The sequence below is a fragment of the Penicillium rubens genome, assembly GCF_028828025.1.
Source record: "Penicillium rubens strain IBT 27055 chromosome Unknown utg000002l_segment0_segment0, whole genome shotgun sequence".
NCBI lineage: Eukaryota > Fungi > Ascomycota > Eurotiomycetes > Eurotiales > Aspergillaceae > Penicillium > Penicillium rubens.
This window is the reverse complement of record NW_026890600.1, coordinates 8618820-8640513: the sequence shown is the minus strand read 5'-3', so window position 1 is coordinate 8640513 and position 21694 is coordinate 8618820. Positions and strand designations below refer to the sequence as shown.

Here is a 21694-nt window from a genome sequence, read left to right as displayed (position 1 = left end):
CAAGGCGTGGCATCTCCAACAGGTGCCAAGCCATCGATAAGCCGTATCGCACGTGACTTTGCTCCAACTTGACCGCCCAGCGCATTGCCCCTCTCAGTCGCAACATCCCTCTTTGACTTCTGCTCACACTTGTCGTGATATTTCCAGCCTCTGAAACCACTACTCGGCCTTCAACATGGCTGCTAAGGTTCCGAGGAATTTTAGGCTCCTGGAGGAGCTCGAGAAGGGCGAGAAGGGTCTGAGTGCAGGTACGATTTGACTACCACAATCTCCGACGATGTCCGGTCTTAGATCACTGACGTATCTCTCTTATTCTTAGATGCCTGCTCATACGGACTTGCTGATGGAGAGGATATGATGATGAGCAACTGGAATGGAACCATCCTTGGACCGCCTCACGTCAGTTTCCGGCTCTACTCCACGCCACCGACAAACTATCGCTAATCTGCCATCTTTCAGAGCGTTCATGAGAACCGGATATACAGTGTGAACATTCACTGCGGACCTGACTACCCCGATAATCCTCCTACCATTCAATTCGTCTCTCGAGTTAACATTCCCTGTGTTGATCCCAGCTCTGGCAAGGTATCGGGAGAATCGGTACCAAAAGACGAGACCTTCGCTAAGTGATTGTACACAGGTTGACCCGACAAAGCTTCCAACCCTTGCGCAGTGGAAACGAGACTATACCATGGAGACAGTTCTGATTGAGTTGAGAAGGTGAGCACGAAGAAAGACACAGGGCCGGTTATTGTTGGTGTTGACACTTTCCAGGTACATGGCCTTGCCCCAGCATAAGAAGCTGCCACAGCCCCCGGAGGGCTCGACTTTCTAGTCCAGCATGTGTGACCCACTCAGTGCAGGCGGATCTCGGAGTATCAGGGCCGGCTTCATTTGAAGTTCCTGACTTCTTCTCTTTTTCTATGACCCTAGAGCGTGTACAGTTTCTGCATGAAAGCATCGGCAGGGGCTCTTTTGGGCCCCAACTCTCAATTTCCATCCCTACATTAGGTATTCATCTCTAAAGTGTTCTATTTTGTGGAACTGGGCATTGCGGCAGGCGCCTGTTTACCAATAAACAAAAACAAATGGTTTTTCTTACCGAGTGGCAACGTATGGAGAGAATGACTTAGCCCATGATTGTATTGCCATGTGCAAATTTTAGCTGTCTAGCATGACGCAACCAGAGGGTTGTAGGTAGGACCTTAGGTCAAAGGTAGGGACGGCAACAACCTTGGGGGGAGGTCAAAAGATGTCAAACCACAAAGGGCATCAACACGATCCAGGAGAGTTAAGAGGCCATAAAAGCCCAAGGGCTGCAGAAGACTGCGGGACACACCTAAGAGTAGGAAAAAGCCAAACAAATGTCAACATGTGAAGACACAGTGGGTAAGAGATCTACATCTACATGAAAGCTTCTTCTCCAAGCGCCCGGACAAGCCGAACAGTTGATGAAAAAGGAGTTCGCGTCGATCGGGGGTAGTGTAAGCCCAATGACACCGTGCAACAAGGCATGCGCAAGCACAGGGGCCAAGTCGCGGGGTCCAAAAATAGGAATAATCAAAGTGTTTCCTGGACGGAAACTTTCAGAGATTAAACTGAAAAGAACAGATACTACACTTGATCTAAGCCAATAGGCAAAGAGAGCTGAAGAAGAAAGAAAAGAAGAGGAAGTTCGGGGGCCGGGGGCGAGTATATATAGACAAATTGTGGTCACGTGTTCTTTGCCAAAGGCGGTACCCACTGGCATTTTCTACTAGCCTGATTGGGCCACCTGCCGTAGACATGTAATTGTACGCTAGTTCATTTACAGTAGGCGGTAGGTGGGCGGTGTAAGGAGATAAGATAGTTAACTATGGTTTTGGCTTCGGCTTCATTATTGGTATAACTATTCAACACAGCAGAATGCACAAAGTGCTGGTGCCCAAGTATAGTGGAGCTCATCGTTTTGCATGTGAGAGATGAATTTGTACTTTTCAGTCCTTCCAGCTGACAATATGTCTTTGATAGGCTTGGCACTTTATCGAGCACTTCTCCGACAATGTCGTCCTTCAACCACAGACACTCCGTGGCTGGGTGAGACCAGACCCCTCATTCGGCACAATTTCCGAAAATATAAGAAATTACAAAGCCCATCACAAACAGCGAATGCCTTGAAGGCAGGCTACGAGGTATGCCCATCGAATCTTCATCTGGGCTGAGCTTATATTGATATTTCCTCGCTATGTGACAGGCTCTAGATCTCCTCTCTTCGTCCCGTACCAATCAGCATGATGCACACCGAATTACAACTCTCATAGCCGAAGCCAGATCACAGAAAGTTAAATATGCCGCGATGCAAAGGGAAGTTCGGCCAGTAGCGCCGGCTGCCAAATCCCCGACGCCCAAGGAAGCCAAAAAAGCAAAGTCAATTCGCTTCCAGGAGGAAACAAATCAGCGACATCCCAACGCCACCTCCGTCCTAAACCGACCTCGGCCGTTAGGCGGCAAAAAACGCAATGTCCCTGTGCTTGTCAATGCACGCGGACTTCCATTCTTGCGCTATAAAAAGCCTCAGCCGAGAAACGTTAGCAGTGTGATACGAAAAAAACTTGGTCGTCGTTGGAACTGGATTGAACGACGAGATAGGCTGAAACTAGAACTACTTTTCGCCAAGGATGAAGAGGAGTGGGATCGCATCACCGAGACTAAGGAGCCATCCACTTGGTCTGAGCATCCTGCGAATGCCATTGCCGATGTCAATGCGAAAATCGGACGCTTCGATATGCGTACGAAAGAGCTTACAGATAGCATGTGGAAAATTGTCCTAGCTGAAAAGGCTTTGGCGGAAGAAGAAGCTAGTCAAAAGCAACCAAAGCAATGAGACCGAGGGATCTGCCTTGCCGCGCACGTCTCTTCGCTCTCCCAAAGTACATCCCCCAAGCTCCTACGGCAGATGGATGTGGGCCATAGGATATGGCTGGCCATATTACAGCCACTTATGTCTATGGCCATGCCACTGTCAATGTCGCCCGATATCATAATACAAAGGTCGGTTGCTCGAAGCGTCCAAAAGTCATGGTGCATTATCCATGTCAATCCGGCCCGGTATGTCCTTCATTGATCATATCTGATCAATGGGCACCATGGACTGCTATCATTGTCGGAGTCGCCGGACTCCAACATCAAGCAGCTAAAGCCAAGACAATAGCTCTCTTTCAAGTCCTCTTTTGTCCACTGGTTGGGCATTATCTTTCCCTGTACATAGCACAAGTCCATATGGACTTGCAGATCTGTATATTACTTTGTTTACCCCTAATACCAGTTCGCTGATTGATCAGTATGTATAATTACACCAATTCAATGAGGTTATAATACATAATTTCATGAAGTAATGGTAGGTCATTAACATTTCTATGTATCAGCTCAAGCAGCCATTTTGAGCTTCTCAACAGCTGGCAAGGCATCATCATCTTCCTCGTCATAATCGCCCTTGGCCAAGCCCCTCTCCCACAATTGCCGGCCTGTGAGTTTTTTCTCCTCTTTCGTGGTCTTTTTCTTCTTGTCCTCCGATTCCTTTTCTTCACGTGCCCGTAGCTCCTCTTCCTCCTGCTCCTTTTTAAACTTGGCACTCCACTCTAAGAATGACTGGACAGTGACTGCTGTGCCTTGGAATTTCCGGTTCTCCTCCTCCTCTCTCTTCGCAGCGGCTTCCTCGATTTCTGCTTGAATGGCGTTTGCTCGCTCGGTCATAAGAAGCTCTGCGCTTTCCTTAAGCGCACTGACCAGTGTAAATATCATCGGCATACCCAGATTCTCTTCGATGGTAAGCTGAAGAGATTCCATCAATAGGTCCCGGTCTTCCTGGACATCTAGCCGAGGATGCTTCACAGCATTGGGTGGAGAGGAAATGCCGAGATTTGGGCCAACATCGGGGTAGTCTTCCGGATAGGAAACTTCCAGGCATATCACAGGTTGTTCTCTTTCATCGCCGTCATATTCGAGGGCGTCGAGGGTTATGGATACTCGGTAAGAGGTTTCGGATATGTCTAGGTGCATCTCGTGTGAGCAAGGATAAAAAGAGAGTATGAGCTGGCTAGAGTATTGCTTACCGGTGATTTCATCGGGGAAAATTGAATCGAGCACTTCACGCTCCTCAATCTGGTCTTCGCGGCCCATAGCTGTTGATCCGCCCGCGGATTGGAGGGGTAATGATTTGAGCGCCGAGATGCAGATTCTTTGGGGAACACCTCGTGGGGGTACGAGAGCGGTTCTAGCTGGGTGAACTGAAAGATTGTCTAAGCAAGACTCTTGAGATGTCGCAATATTAACCAACTTGAAAAAAAGGATTGGAGCGCAAAGCAAATCAACGCTACAGACGTCGGGGCCAAGGCGGGTCACGTGAATATAACAATTCTCCGTCGTCGCCGGCTCTCAGTCCTGGAACCTCAAGATGTACTTTATATAAAGCTATTCCCATTTCTGGCACTAATGATTACTGCCCTTCAGCTATAACGCCGAGAAAGAAAAGTCTCTATAAACGGTATATATAAAAATAGCGTCTAAAAGAAAGGACGGCGTGATGAATTGTCAATTCCCTGCCGGATGATGTAGCTATTGCAATTCCAAGGTTCATTTATATGTAACCAATATATAGCAATATTTGCCCCTACATGTTTAATCTCTTATATGTATATGTAGCTCTGTTCTACGAGCAAGTCATGCCTTATCACCTTAAGGCGGTAAAGAAGCATCAATCGTACAGACCAGCGGCAATACTGCGGTCCCACATGCAAACCCGTCAAACAGCTCCAAAATTTTGGAGGTTCACTTTTTTCTATTTCTCTCAGATACCCTGCGGGTTACAATTGTGAATACATTGTGCTTGGTATTCGAATCGACATCCTGATCTTTTTATTGACGCTTGCTGCATCCTGCCATGGGAAAGCCCAGACCGCAAAAGAAGAAGTCATCCAAAACCCGCGAAAAGTCCGTCCTTGGCCCTGGTGGTTCCATCTCGAAAGGCAACATGGCTCAAAATCCCTCGACGTTACTCGACCAAGCCACAATCCTCCTACAAACTGGTCGAGCCGATGAGGCACTCGCGGTTGCACAGCAGGCTCTAGATTTGACCGCTGACAACACCACTGCGCAGCTCCCCGCCATTAACCTGCTTGGAGAAATCAATGTTGAGCTAGGCGACATCGACACCGCTAGAAACTGCTTCCTTCAGGCTGTTCAACTCGATCAAAATGGCTCGATACCGGAATCCCAGGGCGGAGGCGCTGAGAAATTCCTATGGCTTGCACAATTGAGTGAGCAGGGCGGAAAGGACAGCGTCCTGTGGTTCGAGATGGGCGTGGCATCCCTCAGACAGACTATTCAGTCTCTCGAGGGCAAAACTTCACCAGAAGAGATCGCCGAGATTACACAGAAGAAGATCAAGTTATCTAACGCACTCTGCGCCGTCGCTGAAACCTACATGACCGATCTTTCGTGAGTTTCTCTATATTCTAAATTTTATGTGGGTCAACGCTAACATATTCGCTCAGTTGGGAAGAAGATGCCGAAGCTCGGTGTGAAGCTCTTATTACGGAAGCCCTCCTCGTCACACCCGAAGCGCCAGAGGTACTACAGACTCTCGCCTCCATTCGGATCTCACAACTGCGCACCGAGGATGCGCAAGCCGCGCTCACTCGCAGTATGAGCTTCTGGAAGGACCTGGCCCCAGAAGATCTCAGAATTCCCGACTTTGCGGTGCGCATCAGTCTTGCTCGACTTCTGATGGAAGTGACTATGGAGTTCGAGGCTCTGGAAGTCCTCGAGCGCTTGATTCTAGAGGATGATCAAAGTGTAGAGGCCTGGTATCTCGGAGGCTGGTGTCTCTTCCTGCTGGCAGAAAAGCAACAGGCACCTAAGGATGCGACCACCGATGAGCTTGCCGAGTCCCCGCGACATGTATCACTGGATGCTAGTCGTGAATGGCTCAAACAAAGCTTGAAGCTCTACGATGTCCTTCAGTATGAGGATGAGCGGCTTCGCGATCATGCCTTGGAGCTTGTACAGGAAATGAACAAAGAAATTGGAGAGGATGATGAGAGTGAAGCTGAAGGGGAGGGAGAGGGAGAAGGCGAGGATTCGGATGTGGAGATCGAAGCCGACTCTGACGATGAGATGGCGGATTCATAGATACCAAAAGTGACGACCACATGATATGATGTACATGTTCATTGATACAATGTTTGTTTGATTTGATACCACTAGAAGTAGTTTCTTTCTTTTTTTTTCCAACTGTCCCTTTCATTGCCAACACACCTGAACCACAAACCCAAACTTCTTTGATATCGCCACTGCAATTCATTCATCGGTTCCGGATTAAGTTGTCTCCGGTGAGGCAGATGCCCGAATTTTTGTCAGAGCAGATTTCAAGCGCGAGTGAAAACGAGTTTGTCTCCGTGGCTGGCATCTCAAACTCCTGCAAAATGGATTTGGTACCAGCCCCAAAAGGAGAGGCTTCGCTAAAGACCACCGTGGTCGAAGTGGAGGCCGTGGATATGGAGGAACAGTATGACATGGAGGACGACGCGCCGGACCTCGCACTTGAAATCCCGTCAGATTTGGAGACAGACAGTGATGACTCTGAAGGATGGGATAATCTGTCTCACTGCGACGAGGCGATCAAGTTCCTACGCGATGACCAGATCCGCGACGGCCTCGGTATGTAACTATATCCACCCTCACCTCTTACCCCGGACATCCCCGCTCCCGCTGATCAGATCGAACATTGGCTGATGCGCTCGCTTTTCTATACAGTTCCCGGTGCCTGTACCCTAGAAGAGGCAACTGCATATCGGCAGCGTCTGCATGAAATTGGTAAGGCGGCGTTCGTTGAAGAAACCATCCTCCGCGAAACCGTCACGGCCAAAAAGCTATGCACGGCGTTCGGAATCGCGCCCCCGGCATTCCTCGAGGGTGCGCCAGATGAATCTTATCATTCTCTTCTGGCGGTCGCGATCTCGCGCGAGTTCGCTCGGAGGCCCAAGCTTCCTCAGTACAACACCATCGACGATGCTGTTCGGCTTCTTCGCGAGTCTCGGAACATCATTGTTCTAACAGGTGCAGGTGTATGTTCATATTGAAGTGTATTTGGAACCTCTCTGAACCATAGATGCTAACAGATATTTTATCAGATCTCGACAAGTCTGGGCATTCCCGATTTCCGTTCTAAAGATACCGGGCTCTATTCAAAACTGGCGCATCTAGGCCTGAGCGATCCACAAGAAGTCTTCGATATCCATGTCTTCAGGGAGGACCCGAACATTTTCTTCTCTATTGCCAAGGATATTCTCCCGACGGAAAAGAAATGGTCGCCCACTCATGCATTCATCCGGCTTCTTCAAGATAAGGGGAAGCTGTTGACCAACTACACGCAGAATATCGATAATATCGAAGCAAATGCTGGTGTACTCCCGGAGAAGATTGTACAGTGTCATGGATCCTTTGCGACGGCCACCTGCGTGAAGTGCGGTTTCAATGTCCCTGGCGATGCGATCTTCGATGAAATCAGGGCGGGCGACATCCCCCACTGCACCGCCTGCAAGGAGAGAATCGCAGAAGAAGAATTGAAGCCGCAAGGTCTCAAGCGCAAACGGAGTTCAAATGGTCAACAGAAAGACCGCAAGGTCTCCGACGAAAGTTCGGATGAGGACGACTATGAAATCCCGACTCCTGGAGTGATGAAGGTCAGTGCCCATTCGGTTCCTTGCTTGCTTTATCTCCTGCTTACAAACAGTATAGCCTGATATCACATTCTTTGGTGAGGATCTGCCCGATGAGTTTGGCCAACGTCTCGTCCACCAAGATCGGGAACTAGCAGACCTGGTCATTGTGATCGGGACCTCGTTGAAGGTAGCCCCCGTGGCTGAAGTGCCGGGGATCCTACCTCGCAACGTCCCGCAGATCTACATATCACGCACTGTAAGTCATGCTGACTACATTGACACTGTATCATACTGACCATACCGTGTAGCCGGTGTCACATACCGAGTTCGATATTGATCTCTTGGGTGACTGTGATGTGGTGGTATCAGAACTTTCTCGCCGGGTCGGTTGGGATCTACAACATGATATGATACCAGCCGATGAGAAGGTGGATGTTTCCTCGGTGGAGGGATATGAATCACGACATGTTTTCAAGGTAGTCGGTGCATAGGGGCGGAGTTTTGGGCATGTCTTGCTTCTGTCTTCAGGGCGTATCTTTGGGTTTCTTTTCATAGCTGGATGTGTCTTCTTAGGTAGTCTTGGTCTTGTTATTTCTTGTGCGATCATATCACATCTGGGTAGATTATGGGTTTTCGACTGTAGTTCAATAAATTGTTCAAATTGTGAATCTTCTTGATGCTGCACAATTATCTTGTCCAGTTAGTTCTACAACCCTGCATAGTTAAATCATTAAATAGTATTAATCATATCCCTATGATGTTTTTTTGCTCAATGTAGTATTTATTAGACAATAAATTTGATTCTTGTTGGAAATATATAAGATATACAAATCCATACTTTGACTGGCCATACTCTCCGTGGAGTATATTTCTGAAGACCCGAGAAAAAAAAAAATCTCAACCCGCAACACCCCGCCTTGAAGCAGCGACGAATTACATGAACTCCCACTGAAGAGAAATCCCGAAGAAAAAAACCAGGAAGATATTTGTCTCGCTAGCCATGGATTATCTGGTTCGGTTCGCCCAGCTCCATGAGACCTTCCGACGGCCGGAACTCCAAGCCTGTGCCACGCTCGCGGGCGTTGACATCGAAATCATCACCTACAATCAATTTGTATGATACCCTTTCTATCAATACCGGAGGCATCCAAATGACCCCATAAACATTGATCCTGATGATAATGCTCTACCTATCCTTGCGCGATCATTCTCAATTTGCAGAAACTTGACTGACGTACCCAGTCACCATACTGTGTCGTAAGACTACCAGACGAAGCTGCGGCACGGGCAGTTGCCAAGCGCAGTATCCTGGTCAAAGATATCTTCGAGCTATGGGGCGAAGGCACCAATTATGAAGAGGTACATGCAGATGTCCGTCGACGAACCCAGCATCGCTGGAACGACTTCATTGCTGTCCCATTCAAATTCACGATTGACTACTTCGCAGGAACGCGCAGCCCAGCTCAGAAGGGAGAAATCATTCGATCGTTCTCATATATGGGGTTCAAAGGCCCGATCCGGCTAACAAACCCCGATGAGGAGTTTTTCGTGATGGAAGAGTACATCGACGACGTCGAAGTATCTACACTGGGCGTGTCGCGAATCTCAGACCCGCGGAAGATTTACCTCAGTCGCAAGATTGCCGATAGCTGTCGCGAGAGTGTGCTCAAATACGACCTCAAGAAGCGTCGTTATATTAGTACGACTTCCATGGATGCCGAGTTGAGTCTCATTACGGCGAACATGGCTCTGGCAGCACCTGGGAAATTGTTCTTTGATCCATTTGTCGGAACTGGAAGCTTCATAGTGGCTGCTTCGCATTTCGGGGCTTTGACTTTGGGTGCAGACATTGATGGCCGCAGTTTCCGCGGCAAAGAGACCGGGAAACTGGGTATATACGAGAATTTCGACCAATATGGGCTCAAGAGCAAATTCGTTGACACGTTCACTTCCGATCTTACCAATACGCCACTGCGGAGAACTGCCGTCCTTGATGGCATTGTCTGCGATCCGCCATACGGTGTGCGTGAAGGGCTTCGGGTCCTGGGAAATCGTAGGGGGAAACCTGCGGTTAACGTGATCATTGATGGCGTCCCTGCGTATCTGTATGTCTCTTTGCTTCCATTGCCACCTACAGTACTGACTTTGACCTATAGCCGACCTGGTTTCGTTCCTCCCAAAAAGCCTTATGGCTTCGAGGCTCTGCAGAACGACGTTCTCAACTTCGCAGTTCGCTCGTTGGTTCCCAATGGCCGTTTGTCGATGTGGATGCCCACAACAAATGACGAGAAAACCGAGTTCCCTGTTCCCATGCATCAGAACCTCGAAATCGTCAGTATCTCTGTTCAGCATTTCAACACCTGTAAGTGACAGCCCTTGCGATACAATAATGATATTAAAAAGGATTGACTGATCTTGTGTCTGATAGGGGCTCGCCGACTTATAACGTACCGTCGTCTACCAGAGGGAGAATTGTCAGACACTACGCTGGCCCGGAAAAAGATTGACGACCAGGGTACTACTGCGGATGATCTAAATGCATTCCGACGAGTGGTACGTATTATTAGGGACTGGATGGCTCAGTAGCTGGCTAACTTCTCGAATCAGCATATGCTCAAAGGCCACGGCACCAGGGTCGAGAAGGACCAAAAAACGAAAGAATAAGAACTCCGACATAGCAAATCCGATGGGAAGCTATCTAGCCTACCTTCAGCTCGGAGGGTTGCAAAATTGCGTTATAGAAAACCTATATACAGCGAACAGCCTGAAGATGGGACCAATGACCAGATGCAAGAACAGAGGAGAACACCAGACACAGCGTACTTTACAATTTCCCTCGCTGGCTTCCGTCTGAAACCAAGTCTGCAGCCAAGTCCACCCCCTCGTCCCTCTGAATTCGTTTGATTTCCTCAGCCAACTCAATCCTCAACTCACGAGCCAAGACCTCAGCCTCATCATCATCGAGCTCCTCTCTCTGTCCACGGCCAAACATAGCAAAGCTTGTTCTCTGATTGGCCCCTTGAGCAGGGCGCGGGATGATGTGGAAATGAACGTGGGGTACTACCTGCGCTGCTCTTTCCCCTGTCACTTAGTTAGATGATTGCTGTTTTCCTTCTTCCATAGACAAGAGATAAAAGGATGGCTCATAGACTTTAGTGCGGTTTTGGCTTGGTGACAAATGAAATAAGATATGTATCGGTCAGGGGTGTTCAACCTCCTTGAATACCGATATTGATACATAACATACACAACAGTATACAACGTACAAATGCATATGTACACGGTATTCAAATCCGCTAAAGACCAAGGGTTTCCGAAAATGGAGAAAAGCAAGGGCAAGACATACCATTGTTCTGCACAACATTCCAATGTCTATCGGGATCATCGCCAAACACAGTCTTCGTTACAACCCTAGAGAGGATAGGAAGCCATTTCCCCATCTGGGTGCCAAATCAAAGACAAGGATCAGCAAAAGAAGCATTTCTCAAATAGGTATAGATAAACAGATGGGAAATAACTACATACCTCCTGTCCCGCTTGAACACCCATATCTCCAAGCAACTTGTAATGATTTCTTGGCGCTACAAGGACATGGCCGCGGGTAAGCGGCATTATGTCCAAGAAGGCGAGAACATGCTCGGTGGAGAGGATGATGTGGGATAATGGGCCTGAATCGGGGGCAGTAGAGGCTGGATTGATCTCAGGATCATTGAAGGGGGTTGGGGGATATGATAGGGCGATACTGCAGAACGGACATGGCGGGGGTGCAGTGGGATCCATGAGTCCATGAGGTGGAACAATTTTATTTATTCCGAGTGTGAGGATGTAAACTTGGTTTAGTGTCAGCGTCAAAGATAGATGTAACTACCTAGGTACCTCCATGTATGTTGTAGAGGGTTTCCTCTGCCGGGTGGGGCTTTCCTATCTAAGCTGCCGCCGCTATAAGGGCGCTTAGAGTCAGACTCACTAAGTACCTAGGTAGATTTTAGTCCGGACTTAGGGTCACTAAGTACCTAGCTACTCTATAATTATGTCTATCACCTGATATTATATGACGGTGACAGCATGGCACTGGTAGCGCTGGCAAACCTCATTCCCGGAAAGCTAGCGTGGGTGGGGTTAGTTCGGTTGCATACACAAGGCGGTGTGGCGGGGAAAGACAATGCCTATGGGTGCCTCAGATTATATTTATGGAAGACCCTACTGTTACAGCGGTTTCCCTACAACTACAGGGGTTAGTCCTAATTAGGATTTGCCTCTCTTGGCATCCCATTTTTAATACTAGTGCCATTTATTATGGTACCACCGTAGTAAAAATCACAGCACCCCAGCCACCTTAGCCACATAGTACTTTGATGAAATTAATTAATTGATCTGATCCATGCCTCTATTAAATCACATGATCTGTACAGGGCTAATTTACTAGGGTTATCAGAGCACTCCATTCCTGTTCCTACCGTCGTCGAATCTTGGGAGGAAGGCAATCACACCCTCATATTGATGCGACGCATCCCTGGAGAGCCCCTCAGCAAGGCTTGGCCGAGGCTTTCCGCCAATGAAAAAGAGAGAATAGCAAAGCAGACCGCCGAGTATCTGCAACAACTTCGTAAGCTCCAGTCGAATAGTATCCAATCTCTCGGCGGCCGTCCAGTTTTTTCCAACTTCCTGTTCAAAGATAAGGATTCCGAGCTTCCCCATGGCCCTCTAGCATCCGATGATGATATGTGGGATGATATGGAACGTGGGCTGGAAGAGACGATACCCGAGGCTGCACGGATTCGACTTCGACATTGTATGCCATCCGCTACGCCTTATACCTTTACGCACGGAGACCTCACAAATGTCAATATGATAGTCGAGAACGGCTCCCTTACTGGCATAATTGATTGGGAGATGTCCGGTTACTTTCCAGTATGGTGGGAATATGTGTGTACCTCGGTCCCTGACAGTGAGGAGGACAGAGAGTGGAAGGCGTTGCTACGGAAGTATATGCCTGATCATAGCGCCGCGCGTGAATTCTGGCTGGACTATTATTATCTTTGCAGGGATCCAGGCAGTGAAAGAGCAAAGAAGTTCATGGAGAAAGTAAGGAGTGAGACCTATCAAAGAGGTGTCTAGCTTTTCTTCGTGAAGCTCGGCGGGGTTTCTTTTAAGCACATCGACATCTTCTTTTCTCAATAATCATGTTTTGCCCGTAAATATTTTGAGGGGACTAACCTTGGAAGGACCACGGGACTAACCTCGGTTAAGCTCGCACAGGTGAGCTTAATTGGACGCATCTACTACCTAGGTACCTACAGCCCAGATATACCAAAAAAGAAAGAATAAAAAAGGAAATGGTTTCACTAAGCACGCCATACACACGGATCCAGTGTTAGAAATCCAACTATTTTGAACAAAACAAAAGCGGCCCAACTTTGTCACTGATTACCTCGACCGTCCATCCGATATCAATCTTGCATGCCTGGAAGACTCAGCTTCAGTATCCAATTGAATCTTCCAGCTGATGAATTGACAAACACCCGAGAAACAAAAAAAAGACCATAGCCGCCTTGGCTCCACAAAAGTTTTCCAATCCACAATGCCACGCAAACCCGCAAGCCTTCGGAACTTGCATGACAAAAAAAAAAGTGATCCAAAGGGGATAACACTGCATCGTCCAACCTATGACAAAGGTGAACCAGGGTGAGATAAGGTAAAATTGCGATTTGAACGAAGAGAAAAATAGATCCCGACTCCTGCAACGCGGTTGACGAGAATGTAAAAGATATCAAGGCAGGCGGGAGACAATGCTCATGCATGGAAAACAAGCAAGCCGGGTTTGAAGATGTAGGGGTAAGAGAAGAAAACAAAAGCACACAGGGCCGAGCGCCGAACACCCCATCACAGAAGACAAATGCGGAAAGCGCAGAAATTCAATCAAGTCGTCGTAAGAATATGCAAAAGGTAGTGAATACCAGCACAATGAAATGCCAACATATGTAGGAATTCGATTTCCCTGCTCAAGTCGTCGCATGGGCCTTAGGGAGTCATGAAAGGCATCGACGTTGGCGAGACAGGAGTAGCATCACATCGTAAATGGTACAATTACTGTTCATCCTTGGCGTAACGGCTCTGCTCGGAGCCGTCGACGTACAGATGGTGATACTTCTTGGCCCATTGGCGTGTCAAGATAGAAGCTGGAAGACTCGTTAGCGTGCCATATTGCAGAAGGGAATTACCAATGTAGCTTACCCTTCAGGAACTTCTTGCTGGCGTATTTCTTGAAGAAGGCTTCGTGGGAGACAGGGCGGTGGAGATAATCAACCATCAACTGGAAGACGGGGTCGATCTCCTCTTCGGTGTAACCGGAGTAGTGAGCGAGAGTGGCATCCTATGATAAGTTAGTTGGGATGTATGGAACATGCGAAATGCAATATAACATACCCAAGGTCCGCGCTCGAGGATGAGGCGTGCAAGATACATGGCTGCGGCAGAGATGTGACTTTGGGGGTAGCTCATGAAACGGTGATCGAGGAGACTGATCTCCATCAAGTATTTGCCCAGAGTACGGGTTTGGATATCGTAGTTATCGGCCTTGGAGATACGTCGAAGGAAGTTCATGGGGTTGGGGAAGCTCATGTTGTACTCGAGGGTTGCGAGGACGTGACGTTCAGCATCGAGAATCTCCTTATCCGAGAAGGTCTCATCGGCAACATGGCTAAAGTTGGCGACGTGAGGGGAGAGCACCTCCTCATACTTGGAGGCAATGAACATGGCGGTAACACCAACGAGCTGAAGACGATCAAGGGCGACAACTTCAGCAGATAGGAAGCGATCGATAATGTTGACAGCAAGAAACAGGGTCTCGGGAAGGAGACGGAAACGGGTGTGCACTTCGATAAGCCAATCCACGAGGATACCGCGCATCTTCCATTCAAGGTCGGGCTGATGGTCGATGTAATCAGGGTTGGGCAGAGTCATGATCTCAAGGTCCTTGAGATACTCGAAGATTTCAACGACGTATTCGGCGGCCATTAATGGGTCATCCAAGTCCTCAGTGTCCAGATCCTGCACAGCGTCATTTATAGCATCCTTCACGCTAACCTCTGCCTCCTTCACTGGTGGTTCTTCCGCAATCTTCTCGATAGGTGTCTTTCGCTCAAGCTCAGGCTTCTTGCGGGGAGGCTCCTCCACTTGGAAGGCCGTATCCTTAAGCGACGGACGCTTGTGGGCGTTGGGGACAGGTTTCTTGTTCGAGTCGCGGGGCTGAAGGGCAGGTCGTGTTGCAGTTCGTGAGGAGTTGGTGCGGCTGAGCTTTTGGACACCTCCGGTCTGAACAGTTGCCTTCGAGGCCAAACCAGCCTTGGCGGCAACCGGTTTCTTCCCAGCTTTCACCTCAGCACCTTCCGTCTTGTTGACATTGCTGACATCACCGAGGGCAGCACGGGGACGTAGGGATCCATTACCCGTGGTAGTCGATGTGGTTCGCTTGGTCTGCATGGTCTTCTTGGCTCCAGCGGCAGAGACATCGGTGCTGAGGGCGGCTGTCTTGGCCCGCGTCACACGCGCTGACGGACCGTTCTCATCGTTCTCATTCATCGTGCCTCTGGTACGAAGGCTGCGGGCCTGCAATGGAGTCAGTGATTAGTCTAGTGAGGTCATAGGATACGCCTAGATCTCGATGCTATGGGACCAGATATCCCGCGACCAGGATATCAGACGCGTGTTTTGGAAGTGTTAAAGATTTCTCACCTGAGGCATCGTGAAGAAAGTAAAAGGAAACAGACGCGTAGGAAGAGAAGAAAGGGGACAGGGATATAATGATTCTGGTCCTGCTTGGGAAATCAGGTCAGCATTCCATTTGATATTACCTCGGTGGGGACCTCATACCAGAGGGTTAAAGGACGAGGTGCACGTACCACGCGTGGAAATGCGGATGTGCTGAAGAAACTACAATGCCAGTAGGCAGAGGTAGCTTTCAGACAGGTGGAGATGATATGAGTCGATGATTACGCCTCAAAGATGACTATGTTGATGTGTATGAAGACCGCGCAGAACCCTTGTTCCGAAGATCAAATGGCGCGCGAATCGGGGGAAAAAGATGTCAAATGATACAGAAATGATCTGGGGACACTGTACAACAGGAATCCGCACGCGATAATTTGTTAGTTTGGGAGTGGGGGGAAAAGATGGAAGGGTAGCTTTAACTGGAATGATGAGGGAAAAGGATGAGAGCTTGAGGGCAAAAGGCGATGTTTGGCCCTAGTACTGTGCCTAGCGTGGAAAACAATCCGCCCCACTCAGCCAGTCGCGTGGATCACCGAATTGACCTTCGAGCCCTTTTTTGTGTAAAATTTGTAGAATGAAGAATTAAGCTGAGCAATGAAAAACTGAATCGGAACAAGCAAAAGACGAGTTGAGATAGGTTAGAAAAGTAGATCCAGCAATGAAGGGAGATACGCGTGAGTATGGCGATGGGTAAATAAACTGGTTGCTCGGACAACGATGGCGTTTCGGTTTCGTATAGTATCGGACCTCCTGTAACAAAGGAACCACGTGACTCGAATTCGATATAAGGCGGTCAAATTGGATCCACGTCCCGTGACAAGACATGCGCCACATTTGATGAGTAGTGGCGGTGGAAGAGGCGGTGCAGGAGGAAAGTCACGTGGTAAGGTGAACTTTTTGTTTCTGTAGTCAGGTGCATCTCTACAAAGCAGAGGAGAGGAGCTGCTGAGTGTTTGTTGGTCTACTCCATTGTCAGTTTTGGCTTTCAACGACCACACTTTTAACCAATTGATTCCTTCAAACCTCACCTTTCCCCTTCCTCCCCCATCCTTTGGCAGCAATGCTCCAACCCCGAATTGCCCTACGGGGCATTCGGCTGCCCTTTAGGTGTCTACCATCTCTACCTTCGCCAGTTCGTGGCTATTCGACAATTGTGAACGAAATTGAGAAGAACAAGCCCAAGCCTACCGAAACACCATTGAACTCTTTTATTGACCCGAACGAGTCGTTTGCTCCTCCCCCCGGCCGAGATTCTTCTGGCATTCAGCTGCGCACCTACACTCCGCGCACCCCCGGTGTGAGACATCTGCGGCGTCCTGTGAATGATCATCTGTGGAAAGGCCGCCCAATTCACAAATTAACGTTTCCTAAGCGTGGCCACGCCAAGGGTGGTCGAAACAACTCTGGCCGAGTTACTGTCCGTCATCATGGAGGTGGTGCCAAGCGTCGAATTCGGACAATCGATTTTCTGCGCATGGCTCCGGGGCCACACAAAGTGGAGCGTATCGAGTACGATCCCGGGCGCACTGCACACATTGCTCTGACTGTTAGTAAGGAGACCGGCAAGTTGAGCTACATTCTCGCAGCGGATGGTATGCGCGCCGGCGACGTGGTTCAGAGTTATATGTCCGGAATTCCTGAAGATTTGTGGAAGAGCATGGGTAGCACTGTTGATCCCGGTGTGCTTGCCGCGAGAACCGCCTGGAGAGGAAACTGTCTGCCGTTGCACATGGTTCCGGTGGGAACATTGATCTTCAACTTGGGGTTGCGACCCGGCAAGGGTGGCCAACTGTGCCGGAGTGCTGGAACATATGCTACAGTTGTGGCCAAGGGTAGTGATTCGCGCCAGCAAACCGTTCAAGATGGACAGCCTGAGGCCGAAAAGAAGCCCATGTCGCAGCGCGAGCAGCAGAAGCTGGACCGCCTGGCCCAGCACATTACAGTCCGTCTCTCAAGTGGTGAGACTCGACTCATTCACAAGGACTGCTGTGCTACCGTTGGTATTGCCAGCAATCCGAACTACCAATACGCCCAACTTGGAAAGGCTGGTCGCTCACGCTGGCTTAACATTCGTCCAACGGTGCGTGGTCTGGCCATGAACGCCATGGACCATCCTCACGGTGGTGGACGAGGCAAGTCCAAGGGTAACGTTGACCCGAAGAGTCCTTGGGGTATTCCGGTATGTATAACATTTTATTTCGCATCTTTTGAACTCCTTGGGACTAACTCTTAATTTTCACACCCAGACCAAATCTGGCTACAAGACCCGCCCGAAGTGGAAGATCAACAAGGCTGTTGTTCATCCCAGACCTCGCAACCAAGGAAAGCGCCGTCGTGGATACAACTAGAGATGATGCTGCTTTGCCGAAGTGGCCATTTCGCTCTGCTTTGCCCCCGAACCATTTGTACCTCCTCACCCTATACCTCATCCCTAATGCGCAGAGGATGACTGTACGATATCTTTTCCTTTTTTTTTTTTTTTTTGGGCACATTAAATGTCTTATCGTTTCTTCTATCATGCGCTATTTCTTGGGGATTATTGTTTTGCGCATCTGCCATCTGACTGAAACTCGGGCAATGGGCACTGTACAGTACGATGGCTCGAGGCCATATACATTCAAAGCGAAAAGAAAATAGATTTATAAACCGTTTCATCTCTTTGCGCATAGTAGATATAGATAAATCTCATATATAATGTACTCGGCCTTTACTCTGCTTAGCGCGTCGATCTGGGCCGATGCGTGCCAAGCCTTTAGGCAATGTCGCTGGTGCGTGGCCCTCTGCTGATCGCACCTGTCAACGCTCTTATTGGGGATATGGAAATTCAAGACTTCTCCATGGTTTCAATTAGAATCCGATCGAAACGAACAAAATAGGGGCTCATTAATTCTATATTTCTTCATAAAGACAGGTTGGGCCGGAGGAGCGCTCAGCCTCTCCTGATACGAACTTCCGTCGTCATCCATAGAACTTCCTTTTCACATCCCCACCTCGGTATATCTAGCCAACATTTGGATGTTCCTGGCTCGCTGACGCCTCAGGTCTATCCTATTCGCGCCATTCCAGGTCCTCCCTAAACCAAATCGCGCCCGGACAAGCCAAAGTTCGCCAAGATCAATTCATTCATTTGAATTACTCAGCTACTACATCACATCTCGAGATCATCAGTGTGCAATCAATCCCGCCATGGCGGCACTTCCGCCGTCCAATTTTGGACCCGAATCGTCGCAATACTCTGCGGAATTCGGCTCATCTCAAATGGAATTCATGTCTGGTGAAAGTGGTGCCGCTGCCGAAAGTACTAGCACTGGAGAAAGCAACTTCGTTCCCCGCCCCAAGCGCATCGCATGTGTTGTCTGTCGGAGGAGGAAACTAAGATGTGATGGGAGACGGCCGAGCTGTGGGACATGCTCACGTCTGGGACATGAATGTTCTTACGATGAAGTTCGCAAGAAGAGTGGTCCCAAACGGGGATATGTCAAACAGCTTGAAGCGCGATTAGGTACGGACTCGTTGACAGCAATGGCCGCAAGGCTATATTGGCAGTGAGCTATATCGCTAACTATAATGACTGCATCAGCCCAAGTAGAGACTCTTCTCAAAGGCCAGGATCCGGAACCCACCCATCGAAACTCCCCACCTCAACCATTGGATAATGCATTTGCAGCACCCATCACCGATGAACCTATATTGGATTTGCCTGACCTCTCGGACCTAGGAGGTATTGGAGGTCACATGGATGGCTCGTTTCCAGCTTCCACTGCCCCCGGCGCAGGTCAGCCAAGTCAAATGTTATATCCTCCGCAGCCAACTACCCAGGGCAACAGCAACTCTCCATGGGACTTGATCAGTCTCGGGCTGGAGGAGCCCCTTCCTTCACAGGATGTGGTCGATGAACTGTACGTGTTATATGCGGCTTTCTACTTGGATTGGTCTCTAATACAATGGTGCCGTCTAGGGATGCTTTATTCTTTGAGAAGGTCTATCCAATGATGCCCATCATCCACCGTCCCCGTTACTATGCAGCCCTGAATCTCGCCCCTAATATGCGACCACCAATCTGTCTGCGATACATTATGTGGTGCCATGCCGCATCCGTCAGTGACAAATATTTCTTTCTGCATAATCATTTCTACCAGCGGGCACGCAAGTACGCCGAGATGGACGAAATGAAAGGATTCGGAGAGAACATCGTCAGTTTAGCACATTGCCAAGCATGGATATTCATCGGCACATATGAATTCCGAATGATCTTCTTCCCGCGAGCCTGGCTGAGCGTTGGTAAAGCTGGAAGACTAGCACTGATGCTGGGATTGAATCGGCTTGATGGTGTTGGTCTCGACGTCAAACAATCGATCTTACCACCGAAAGATTGGACGGAGCGCGAAGAACGCAGGAGAGTCTTCTGGGGCTCATTTGCCATAGATAGATATTCGAGCGTTGGAACCGGTTGGCCCATTCTTATTGATGAGAACGATGTCAGTATCTCTTTCGTGAACCCTCTAGCGAAGGGTGATAGGCTGACAACAACCAGATCATGACCAACCTCCCCGCATCCGAAGAATCCTTTATGAAGAGCAAGCCACAGCGGACACTTCCCCTAAACGATATTCTCACCGGAGACGGCGTCTCTACACTAGCCCCTTTCGCGTGTGTGGTGGTTTTGGCAAGTCTTTTTGGTCGTAACCTCATACACATCCATCGGCCTCAGCCTCAAGACAACGACCATGACCTCAATGGGGAGTTTTGGAAGCGCCACAGAAGCCATGATAATATTCTTCTGCACATTTCGCTATCCTTGCCTGATCATCTCCGACTTCCAGGTGGTATGTCGGACGTGAACGTCATTTTTGCCAACATGAGCATCCATACTTCAACCATCTGTCTTCACCAAGCGGCAATATTCAAGGCCGAAAAGAACAAGATGCCGAATCAGATTACGACCGAGAGCAAGCGCAGATGCCTTGTTGCCGCGAATCAGATTTCGAGTACCATGAAGATGATCAGCCATGTTGATTTGACGAGCGTGAGTCTCTATTGAGTTTACTTGCCCAAATCAGTTTCACTGACGCCTTGCAGCTAAATCCTTTCATGTCGTTTTGTCTCTATATTGCTGCCCGTGTTTTTGTGCAGTATCTTAAGTCCCGACCAGAGGACTCGAGTGTTCATTCCTCGTTGCAATTTCTCGTCTCCGCTCTAAACGCCATGAAGAACAAAAATCCTCTGACCGAGTCTTTTCTTGTTCAATTGGATGTTGATCTTGATGGAACTGGCATTCGCGCTTTGGACGATAGACAGAGAAGCATATCTGCTGCACGTTCGACTGTAGTAGGTCTCCCTGACTTGTTCCCTAATGGCTGATTGAAGCTAATCTTATTTTCTCTAGCATACATACTGCCACGATAAGGTCGACTGTAATCCTTTGTACAACCTCCGCCAAACACAAGGGATGGCGAAGGATATCTCCCCACAATACAGTGCCAACCACGGTGGCAATCAACAACAGCCTATGCCTGCTGGCTTGAGGACTTCCCTCCCTAGCCGGAACAGGGACTCCACGGCACCGCCCACCACAGGACCACTCTATAATGGCGACGACACCCGTCACTTTTTCGGAACTTCCACTCAGGCGACAGGTCCAAAAATGAGCCAAGCCGGACCACCAGGTGCCATTATCGATATGGACATGGATTTTCCGCCTGATTTCGGCAACCTCAGCGACAGAAACAACCCACCATCAGACCATCCCACCCCCTCGACCTTGAACTCATCCTCCAACACCTCCTATTCTATCAATGGTGCTGACGACCCACCACCCGGAAACAAGAATCAAAAGACAAGCTCAGTATATCAGAGTCAGGCGTCGGGACCGTCCTTTGACAAGGTCAATTCAAACGTCATGGCACAAGGGAATACAAACCCGCAAGCCACTGATTTGGGTTCTATGGCCGGGCGGTTTTATCCAAGCAGCTCTGATAGCCCGTCAGCTGCCGCAGGAGCATCGGGAATCTTTTCCATGCCCTCGGCGTGGGACCTTCCAGCTCCAAATCCGGAAACGGGCAATGAAGACTTTGGCAGTCTAAACATGGAGACTTTCAGTGAATCACAATGGGCTCAGATGTTGAATACTCAAATAGTGGGTGAAAATGGGACAAACGCTGGCTGGGAGAACTGGCGGCCATCGTGAGCACATCGCGCGGTGGACTATACTTTCCTATAAAATG

At 49.0% G+C, this 21694-nt stretch overlaps 12 protein-coding genes across 12 annotated transcripts; 9 read left to right on the top strand and 3 right to left on the bottom strand.

Moving 5' to 3' along the window:
• Nucleotides 1-175: 175 nt before the first annotated feature.
• On the top strand, nt 176-835 carry N7525_005700 (E2 ubiquitin-conjugating protein MMS2; the record flags this gene model as incomplete). The annotated part of the gene is made up of 5 exons (XM_002564511.1): nt 176-248; nt 320-399; nt 460-585; nt 641-720; nt 775-835. 5 exons carry the CDS (start codon nt 176-178, stop codon nt 833-835), a joined length of 420 nt encoding a protein of 139 aa, XP_002564557.1.
• A 529-nt stretch (nt 836-1364) lies between these two features.
• Nucleotides 1365-1637, top strand: N7525_005699 (uncharacterized protein; the record flags this gene model as incomplete). Its single annotated transcript, XM_061213486.1, has 2 exons — nt 1365-1389; nt 1429-1637. The coding sequence occupies 2 exons, from the start codon at nt 1365-1367 to the stop codon at nt 1635-1637; spliced, it is 234 nt and encodes a 77-aa protein (XP_061070507.1).
• Nucleotides 1638-1905: 268 nt separating this feature from the next.
• Nucleotides 1906-2863, top strand: N7525_005698 (LYR motif-containing protein; the record flags this gene model as incomplete). Its single annotated transcript, XM_002564512.2, has 3 exons — nt 1906-1954; nt 2011-2171; nt 2234-2863. The coding sequence occupies 3 exons, from the start codon at nt 1906-1908 to the stop codon at nt 2861-2863; spliced, it is 840 nt and encodes a 279-aa protein (XP_002564558.2).
• A 542-nt stretch (nt 2864-3405) lies between these two features.
• N7525_005697 (RWD domain-containing protein) lies at nt 3406-4158 on the bottom strand (the record flags this gene model as incomplete). The annotated part of the gene is made up of 2 exons (XM_002564513.1): nt 3406-4028; nt 4092-4158. The coding sequence occupies 2 exons, from the start codon at nt 4156-4158 to the stop codon at nt 3406-3408; spliced, it is 690 nt and encodes a 229-aa protein (XP_002564559.1).
• Nucleotides 4159-4918: 760 nt separating this feature from the next.
• N7525_005696 (ACL4 family protein) lies at nt 4919-6168 on the top strand (the record flags this gene model as incomplete). The annotated part of the gene is made up of 2 exons (XM_002564514.1): nt 4919-5475; nt 5532-6168. The coding sequence occupies 2 exons, from the start codon at nt 4919-4921 to the stop codon at nt 6166-6168; spliced, it is 1194 nt and encodes a 397-aa protein (XP_002564560.1).
• Nucleotides 6169-6377: 209 nt separating this feature from the next.
• N7525_005695 (putative histone deacetylase SIR2) lies at nt 6378-8191 on the top strand (the record flags this gene model as incomplete). The annotated part of the gene is made up of 5 exons (XM_002564515.2): nt 6378-6696; nt 6793-7103; nt 7170-7721; nt 7777-7956; nt 8009-8191. 5 exons carry the CDS (start codon nt 6378-6380, stop codon nt 8189-8191), a joined length of 1545 nt encoding a protein of 514 aa, XP_002564561.2.
• A 509-nt stretch (nt 8192-8700) lies between these two features.
• On the top strand, nt 8701-10364 carry N7525_005694 (tRNA (guanine-N2-)-methyltransferase; the record flags this gene model as incomplete). The annotated part of the gene is made up of 5 exons (XM_002564516.2): nt 8701-8814; nt 8943-9805; nt 9857-10062; nt 10129-10253; nt 10308-10364. 5 exons carry the CDS (start codon nt 8701-8703, stop codon nt 10362-10364), a joined length of 1365 nt encoding a protein of 454 aa, XP_002564562.2.
• A 160-nt stretch (nt 10365-10524) lies between these two features.
• On the bottom strand, nt 10525-11480 carry N7525_005693 (HIT family protein; the record flags this gene model as incomplete). The annotated part of the gene is made up of 3 exons (XM_002564517.1): nt 10525-10781; nt 11047-11140; nt 11226-11480. 3 exons carry the CDS (start codon nt 11478-11480, stop codon nt 10525-10527), a joined length of 606 nt encoding a protein of 201 aa, XP_002564563.1.
• A 285-nt stretch (nt 11481-11765) lies between these two features.
• N7525_005692 (uncharacterized protein) lies at nt 11766-12818 on the top strand (the record flags this gene model as incomplete). The annotated part of the gene is made up of 2 exons (XM_061213485.1): nt 11766-11818; nt 12113-12818. The coding sequence occupies 2 exons, from the start codon at nt 11766-11768 to the stop codon at nt 12816-12818; spliced, it is 759 nt and encodes a 252-aa protein (XP_061070506.1).
• Nucleotides 12819-13519: 701 nt separating this feature from the next.
• N7525_005691 (B-type cyclin nimE) lies at nt 13520-15443 on the bottom strand (the record flags this gene model as incomplete). Its single annotated transcript, XM_002564519.2, has 4 exons — nt 13520-13879; nt 13935-14073; nt 14127-15308; nt 15435-15443. 4 exons carry the CDS (start codon nt 15441-15443, stop codon nt 13788-13790), a joined length of 1422 nt encoding a protein of 473 aa, XP_002564565.2. The 3' UTR covers nt 13520-13787.
• A 1087-nt stretch (nt 15444-16530) lies between these two features.
• Nucleotides 16531-17818, top strand: N7525_005690 (mitochondrial 54S ribosomal protein uL2m; the record flags this gene model as incomplete). Its single annotated transcript, XM_061213484.1, has 2 exons — nt 16531-17649; nt 17717-17818. 2 exons carry the CDS (start codon nt 16531-16533, stop codon nt 17816-17818), a joined length of 1221 nt encoding a protein of 406 aa, XP_061070505.1.
• An 838-nt stretch (nt 17819-18656) lies between these two features.
• N7525_005689 (putative C6 transcription factor Prf) lies at nt 18657-21657 on the top strand (the record flags this gene model as incomplete). Its single annotated transcript, XM_002564521.1, has 6 exons — nt 18657-18972; nt 19051-19369; nt 19429-19948; nt 20005-20496; nt 20550-20798; nt 20857-21657. 6 exons carry the CDS (start codon nt 18657-18659, stop codon nt 21655-21657), a joined length of 2697 nt encoding a protein of 898 aa, XP_002564567.1.
• Nucleotides 21658-21694: the final 37 nt, after the last annotated feature.